We start from the raw sequence: 8491 nt of genomic DNA on the forward strand, positions 1-8491 counted from the left end.
ATAAATCATGACGCACTCCTCTCCCCTACAAAAGCTGCCTTTATAAGGTGAAAGTATCGGTATCGGCAATACTTGGGGCATATCAAAATGTGCAGTATGGCACAGCACTAGTACTTCTCACTTCTCATATTAAAACAAAAGATGAAGACAAATAGTGGAACTATTCTAAAAGTGTGTTTTCCTCACTTCCTGTCTACACAAACACGGGGCACAGCAGTGCAAAGCTAGGCTCAAAGATTTGGTTAAATTCCCGCCTAAACATGGTCTAGAATGATCTTGGGAATAATTGAGTGTTAATTTATACAGGATTTTCTCCATGTATCATAATAATTAAATTGGGGTAAAACAAACTCTTTAACTTTGGGGAACTACTGTTGAATATTAATTCTGCGTTGTGCTCTTTTAAGTGCAAATTAGGGTTTAAAAAGATACTTTAAAAAAAACCCCAGTAAGGGCTGCACTTGTCAAACCTCAACCACAGAGTGCAACTTTGATCTTCCTTCAGTAAATCAGCGATAAAGCAGAAGTCTACATGAATGTAGTCATAGAGGAGAACTGAGGACTAATGTTTCCTCTAATGACAGCGTGTGTCGTGATAACATAATATCCTGCCATCCATTAGTCACCGTGTCCCAAGACACGTCTTCACCGAGTGGAACTTTCAATGGCTCTTGTCAACACAAGCACTTCGCCACAGTTACGGCCTTGAAGACAACCCCCTTCAAACAACACTGTTGCAACTGCTACTTGTGACAAAAGTTGCACACATGTACACAAGAGGTTTCGGCTCACATGCGCTGTCTGTGGCGAAACACCGTCGACAGAAAAAAAGACTACGGCGAAAAGAGCCCGTCGCTGGTTATATATATGTGGCTATAAATACCAGCCAATCAGAGACGAGCCACTGAGAGTTAAACGAACCACTTAAAAGCGGAGATGAGTTAGCGGACCGACGCGATTGGTCGGCTGTGATATCATTCGCGGGCCCTTGCTCTTCTCGTCGCTGATTGGTGGAAAGGGAGGCGGGCGTAACTGATGACGACGAGGGGGCGGCAGAGGAGAAGAGGGAAGGAGGGGAGGGGGCATCGAGGTTTGAAGAGGGAAGTTTGCAGAGCGCAGTTGTTCCCCATCCAGTGTGGTGCAGTGTTTGCAAATACCTTGAACGAGAGCGAGAGAAGAAGGAAAGGGGGGGATTGACTGGCTGACTGACGCGCGGAGTCTTCTTCTGGTGCTGCTGCTGAGTACAAGTCGTTTGCATCGCGGAGGGATCGCTGCTGTGTCTTTCACTGGGTTTTCTACCTGAGAAAAATATATTTAAGTGCAGCTAAAACAAATTTAAATAATAAAAAATCACAAGCTCGGGGGAAAATGGATGTTCTACCCATGTGCAGCATCTTTCAAGAACTTCAAATAGTTCACGACACGGGCTATTTCTCAGCCTTACCGTCACTGGAGGAGTACTGGCAGCAGGTGAATATAAGTTAATGTATCCGCTAGCAGCTCTTTTTTTCCACTACTAAGTCTCAATTTGAGCCTGTAAGGCAAAGCGGAACTGAGCAGATTTCATGCTCTTCTTGCTGTAACACATGACACGGCGGACAACTTCAAATGTATTTATATGTACTATGTCCGTGTATGTACGCTGATAACGGTTGTACAAAAACAGGCTCCCGCTGCTTAGACGGATCCCGTTTCATTTTCTGTTTGGTTCTGAAGTTTGTGGCCGGCTGAAGTGGATCAGTGTGTCAGTCTGACAGCTGGAGTCCGAGATGAATGGGGAGAGAGTAACTCGAGCAGAATCGGCGTGCTGCTGCTTCACTGCCACTGCTCTGTTTGGAGCACGGCTTCTGCTTGTTTTTCGGCCGATGCTTTCAGGGCACTGGGGTGCTTCTGTCAACTGCTGACACATGCTGGCGAATGACAGCGGTTGTGGGAAGGAAGTGCAGTTTGAAATCAGCATGAGAGTAGAGGATGTCGTTGTCGGTGCTTTTCAAATCACAAAGTTATAAGTCTGTTGTGGGATCTGCGTTATACGTCTCTGTGCTTCAGAGCATTTGCTTTCCTTTACGAAGCAGATGTTTGTATCATTCTTGGGATTTGAATGGGCTCCACGGCATAACGATATCAAAATGTCAAGCCTCGGCCAATTACTCCTCCTCCTCGCATGAGTAGACACCAGCACAGCTGGAAAAATGTAGTGTAAAAGCTGCAGAGGCCTAGAGGAGAATATTTATAAAAGCTGCTGTCTCAGAACTCTTCTTCTAATGACCCCCCTCCTCCTTTTTTGCTTTTTAACTTTAAGGGCCCTGTAGAAGTTAGTAAATTTAGAGTCAGTGAATCTTTTCACAGCTGGGGCTTGGAGGGGCTGACAGTGAGGGGAAGGACTGATTGCATGACAGCGGTCCTGCATGAGGACAAGCAGCTGAAATGTTGGAGGGGGAAGTTGAGCGGCTTCCTTAAAAGGACTCTATATTTGTTGAGTGAGTCATTGTGGAGTGCTGAAATGACACTGCACGTTTGGCTGCAGGAGAGCTCAGAGCTGAGGCTGCTCAATGAACTCCATGTGGTCGCGTCGTGTTATGATGCCCAATCAGCGGTGGAGGGGGCTGAGCTGAGCAAAGGAGACACATGATTAGTGACGCCGGCATCAGGAAATGCAAATAATGGCGGTTTCTAGAAGCATGTGTCTTTATTTTTTCCCCAAATTGGCCATCAAAAGTTTAAAGTTTTGAAAATCGGGGCTTAGCTTTTAAGACGTATATCAGCGTGCGTCATGTGATACAAAGAAGCAGCAAATATTGGTTGTTTTTTCTTTAATTTTCCTTCCATTGCTTAATCAGTGCAGCCTCATTACTGCACATGCAGAAATAGCAGAAATTTGCTGGTTTCCCGCTGTAAGCGTTTAGCAAATATTCCACCAGCCAAAAGCATACTGGGGATGTGCGCATGCATGATTTAAAAGGATTTCCCCTCTCGCAGAAGCATTTTGCTGCTATGAGTGAATGTGCTGTGACTCATCTGTTCTTACTGTGTCTTTTTCTTTTGCATTCATCCAGACATGCTTGGAGCTGGAGCGCTACCTGCAGAGCGAGCCTTACGTCTCCACATCCGACCTCAAGTTCGACAGCCAAGAGGACCTCTGGAGCAAGCTGATCTTGGCCTGCGGGGATAAGGCCAAGGCCGAGTCTGACCCAAAGGCCCACGAGGAGGACAATCAGGACAGCCAAATCTTGGAAACCAACAGTGTGAATTCAGACGCCAGCAGCGAGGCTTCAGACAGTTCTGAGGAGCTCTCGCCCACTCACAGCTTTACCTCCAACCCTCTGGGCTCTGTCTTGGTTGGCTCTGGACCTTTTAGCCCCTCTGTCATTAGCACACCTCCATCCTCTCCCGAGGCCAACTCGGAGGCCAGCGGCGCGATGAGCAGCTGGGTGAGCACGCACGCCGAGTTGCACTTGCCGGTCAAAATCAGGAGCGGCGGCGTGGCAAAGAGCTCGGAAAAGACGGGACTTGCCTGCGGAGACGCATCTCCGGACGGCAGGAGGCGTGTGCACAGGTGCCATTTCAATGGGTGTCGCAAGGTTTACACAAAGAGCTCCCACCTAAAAGCACACCAGCGCACACACACAGGTGAGTCCCGGCTCTATCTGCCCCAGAGTAAAAACAGAAAAGGGGGATACAAGGAAAGACAGTACTTTCTTTAAAAAAATAAAATCTCAGATTTTATTGAGTCGATGCCAGGAGTGCTGTTAATTCAGTCTTCCACCTTAATGGCATCGTCTGCCCATTGTGTCATGTAATTAAAGGTCCACAGTGCATGATGTCCTCAGCTGGAGCGCTGAGTATTAGCTCTGCATGGCTGGATAGCTAAACTGTGACCTAATCTATCTGGAATGTGACTGACTGAGCCAGAGAGAGAGCGAGGAGAGGGGGGGGGTTTACAAGGGGGAGGGGTTGTACGTAGGAGATAAAAGGACTTCAAAACAGATTGGGTTTCACCATGGGAAAGGGGAGACTGGCTGAGGAGCCGGGGGGACTGAACTGGGAGGTGCTTTGACTGGTCGTTCCAATGTCCCTTGTGTTTGATCAGCAGTGTGAAATTGCACTTGCGGCTTCTTCTTTTTTTCCCCTCCCTCTGTTTTGCATTTTAAATATCCCACACATTCAGCCACACTGCAGCACTGTTGACATTCTTGGCATGTTTCGAGCTGCATGCACGCAGAGCCTGTGAGCCAACAGGTTCAGTGGTATCCCAGGTTTCAGACAGCTTTGTCAGTCCGTCTTCCTGATTGATTTGAATGAACGAAACAAGCATGTCATCACACCAGGAGGAAATGTTAGCGCGGGTTTTAACCAGTCTTCTTGTTTGCTCCCGCAGGTGAGAAACCATACAGGTGTTCGTGGGAGGGCTGCGAGTGGCGTTTTGCACGAAGCGACGAGCTGACCAGACACTTCAGGAAGCACACCGGGGCAAAGCCATTTAAATGCAGTCACTGTGACAGGTAAGCTGGGCTGTTTATCTCTGAGCATCGTCACCGGGCTTCTGATAAGACTGCTTTTGTTCTCATGGGATCTGATTTTTAATTTATTATTTTCACTTCCCATGCATCATCCTAGCAGTGATGCTTGTCTTTAGACTGAAAGCACATTCATGTAGCCCAAAAAACTAGTACTCGACTAATGAATAGATCGCTCTGATATATCGGGTAATGCTAACTCAGTATACACATGTTGATATTTTTGGCCAGTTTGTCTAGTAAAAATGTGACATAGCATATTTCAGGCCCAACAGAAGCTTATGAGTCAGATGTCAAGATTGCTTGTCTGCGTTGATGTTTGGACTCTAATTTTTAGAGTCTTTGACACAAAAATCAGGAAAAGCCAGGCTGCAGGAAAAATGAAGCAACTGGCTTCTTCATATTACGAATTTCTCAGTTTAGGTCTGCAGATTGCAACGACTATCTTCATGCCCTACAGCGTGCCTCATCCAGCATCTTACTGACTTTCTCTCTCGCCTCCCCCCAATCTATCCACAGATGTTTCTCCAGGTCTGACCATCTGGCTCTTCACATGAAGAGGCACATCTAGAGCGGGGTGAGCGCCGAGCGACGCCACAAAGTGGGGGGAAAAAAAAGTTTTGAAAAGGGGAGAGGAAGGAAAAAAAAATGTAAACAAACGCCGCCTCCCGACCAGTCTCTTGGTTGAACTGTCCCAGAGCAGGGTGGCGGGAGAGTGTTCCAGCCAAAGCATGCCGTTTTGCACCATACTGAAACCCAGTGCCTCCGGGACCTCTCTTCGGAGAAAGGCGCTCTGAAGGTCGTCTGTTGCAACAAGAGGACAAAATCATGGATGGGCAAGTTTTTTTTGTCGGTTTTTTTCTTTTTGTTTTTTTTTTTGGATTGAGAAGGACTTAAAACACACACAGACACACACAAAAAGACAAAACTAAACAAAAAAAACAGAAGAAATAAAAAGAAAAGACAATTAAAGAGTGAATGATTTGTACGTATGGTGCATGATGTTTTGGGGACATCTCCCAGACAGCAGATACACTGGTACTTTACTAAACTGTCTGAGGCAAGCATGTGTGCACTGTGAATGTCTGTGATTGGCTACCGGACCCCCCTCTTCCCCATCTGGAAGAGAGAGGAGAGGAAGAGGAGAATTTTGGGGGGTAGAAGAGATGGGATTGGCGGATGGGCTGGTACCGATGTTGCTGTGGACTGAGCATTCTGGGAGAAGCATTCCGCTTGTGTTTCCCTGGTGGCGGTGTGAGGATGAGGCAGGGAGGAAGCTCCTGCCTGCCTGCCTTGTGTGGTAACCAGACTTGGGTGAGGGAGGGGGGGCCCCCCTGCTTCTCTGAAGCTAGCGAGGCCTTGGGTTTGACCAGAGCCAGTGACAAAGAGAGAGAGAGAGGTGCTGACATGTCACCTTCTGGTCTGTGTAACCTAGGGACCAAAACACCCCCCTACACCCCTCCCCTCTCTTGGTCACTGTATGACAGGAGCTTTTTTTGGTGTTTTTGGTGCAGCTACTAAATGTGCAATGTGTTATGTAGCCTGGTTTATTATTTTTTTACAAGCTACAAAGCTCATTTGTAGTCCAATTGTATAAGCTGTGTGCTTAGAGGTATAACACAACTATACTATAACTTCAGTATCATAGACAGGTGTTGCATGGTTCTAGGGTTTCTTCATTTCCTGTTTCCACTGTAATCAGGACTCCAGATAGTTTCAATAAAAGTGCAGCTAAACGGCAAACAGTTAAATGTTACAATATTGTACATAAAGCCTTGACGATTTCCTCTTTTTTTTTTTTTTTTTTTTTTAATATATATTTTAACACTTAAATCCATTGCCTTCATTCTGGTTTGTCAGATCACCCCTGCTTGCTAACATTCTCATTCATTCTTTGCCTTGAGGAGTCATTTTTGATTTTTTTGTACTTTCTTTCCAATAATGCACTGTTGACCTTTTAATGGTGCCTTATGCAAGTGACTCGGCCCTCTGGGGTAGCCGTGGTTTTGCTCCCTTTGGGGTGTCACATTTGTTGTCTGGGTGATTTGCGAAAAGCTTAATCAAGGCTCAATTACAAATGAAATTGCACCTACTTTGTGTTTAAACTAGTTTTTTCTGGCAGTTAATTTGTTGTTTAAATGTAAATGTTCACAAAAGTACCTTTTCTGAGTCAACTGCCTTTTTTTTTTCCCCGTCTCTTTTTGAGTCGGAGCACCAGTTTAGTCGATGTAAATGCCATTAATTTAAGTTTGAACTTGTACATAGGACAAATGCTGTATGTTTAGAGCACTTAAATTCATTTATTAAAGATGTTAACTACTGTGTAGTATGTACTGAAGTCCATCACACACAGTGCTGCTCCTCTCATTCACCGGTGTCCTTCCCCACCCCACCCCGGTTTGACCACCCCCCTTTCCTTGTCCCTGCATCCCTTCGAGTGGGACTGAAGGGGGGAAAAAAGCTAAAGATTTATTGTAATTAACAGGCTGCAGTCGGACAGGCCTCGCCTTGTACCGCCTCACAGTAATGAATTGCTAAAGGCTTTGTTGGCATGGAATCTGTCACAGACTGCTGACTGTGTAGGTTGGTTATTGACCTGTCTGGAGAGCTTTGTTTTAGCCAAGCTGCAACAGTATTATGAAAACCACAGGAGTGAGCCGGGTGGGGTGAATGGAGGCTCTCAGGATCTGGGAAATTTGGCCACAAAAAAAGCTCATCAAAGTTTCTGTTTGGAGGTGGAGCGAGAAGGACCCTCAACGACAAAGTAGAGCCCAACCCCCCGACTCCCAAACCGCTCGGGCTTCTACCGATTACTGCTTTAGGATAAATCTTTGTGCGGCACTGTCTCTAGGTCAGCGACCCGGCTGCAGGAATCCAATGTCGCAGCAAGTTGCAGAGCGGCATGCTCCGACATATGGATTTCAGATGAGCGGGCACTGGAGACGGGGATGAGTACAAACTTGAAAGTGCTTGCTGCGATAGATTTTGGGAGCGCTGGCAAGGCCCTTGGCAGGCAAAGAGCAGGAACATCCATTCTGCGAAAACAGCAGCCGATACTGTTCCAAGTGATAATTGAGCCTTGATTCAGCCTCATGCTTTTTTTCTTTCCTTGTCTTTGCTCGCATTTCTTTTTTTTCACATCTCCATCATCACTTTCATCTCCACTACCCAAACTACTCTGTCTCACACACACACACAGAGCTCTTTGTTCTCTAAAATCTTTGTATTAAAAAAAAGGAAAAAAAAACTTTTGTAAAATTGTTATGTTTATGCTTTATGAAATTTTTATTTGAAATTGTTTTGCAAAATTGTTATATTTCTGTATGAATGTATTTTTTATTGGAATAAGAAATTCTTATCTGACCTTGGCTCGCCTCCTTTGTCTCATTTGTTGATTCTCCTCCTGAGTTATGCTTTATTACTGTGAACCCCCCCCCCCCTTTTTTTTTTTTTTTCATTTTTTTTGGGGGGTTTTTGTAAAATTTTTCCATTTCTTTTTTTTTTTTTTTTTTTTTTGGCTGGAGGAATATATTTTTAACTTGCCCTGCAGCTGCAAAGATCACATTAGATCAGAGCTGTGGTTGAAACACTGCATACTTTGTTTCTGAACAACCTCGCCTCTTCCTGACTCATACATACCTTTGTCTCTTGAATGACCATCTTTGGAGAAGCTGGCTCTCAAACACAGAAACCTTGGTGGCAAACATTCAAATTTTTGCTTGGTTTTTTGTTTTTTCTTCCCACCCCCAGAAAAGTTTCAGTAAAATCCCGCTACAGCGGTTTCAAGTCTAAAAACGACTGACTGCTCAGAGCTAGCTAGCTCTCATCAAAGCAGAATAAATAATTTATCTCCGTCTCCTACAGCCCGTGGCATTTAATTAGAGAGCCGCTTTTATACATTTGTTAGATAATTACTCTACTTGACACAGATAATGATACAAAACAGCAGTGTATAAAGCAAAGAGTCTAGTTTA

The 8491-nt window shown here is 45.2% G+C and overlaps 1 protein-coding gene across 1 annotated transcript; it reads left to right on the forward strand.

Annotated features, from left to right (window-relative positions):
* Positions 1 to 1068: 1068 nt before the first annotated feature.
* Positions 1069 to 7885, forward strand: klf6a (Kruppel like factor 6a). The gene is made up of 4 exons (XM_085286328.1): positions 1069 to 1470; positions 3057 to 3630; positions 4379 to 4502; positions 5037 to 7885. Exons 1-4 carry the CDS (start codon positions 1369 to 1371, stop codon positions 5086 to 5088), a joined length of 852 nt encoding a protein of 283 aa, XP_085142454.1. The 5' UTR covers positions 1069 to 1368; the 3' UTR covers positions 5089 to 7885.
* The last annotated feature ends 606 nt before the right edge of the window (positions 7886 to 8491 follow it).

Source organism: Mchenga conophoros, linkage group LG9, assembly GCF_057382185.1.
Source record: "Mchenga conophoros isolate Kocher_MC1m ecotype Shallow Benthic linkage group LG9, M_conophoros_male_GT1.1, whole genome shotgun sequence".
NCBI lineage: Eukaryota > Metazoa > Chordata > Actinopteri > Cichliformes > Cichlidae > Mchenga > Mchenga conophoros.

Excerpts from the sequence above, each read along its gene's own strand:
- klf6a (XM_085286328.1), top strand. The coding sequence starts at position 1,369 with ATGGATGTTCTACCCATGTGCAGCATCTTTCAAGAACTTCAAATAGTT. Across the intron at positions 1,471-3,056 it reads TGGAGGAGTACTGGCAGCAG|ACATGCTTGGAGCTGGAGCG; the intron begins GTGAATATAAGT and ends GCATTCATCCAG. Across the intron at positions 4,503-5,036 it reads AAATGCAGTCACTGTGACAG|ATGTTTCTCCAGGTCTGACC; the intron begins GTAAGCTGGGCT and ends ATCTATCCACAG.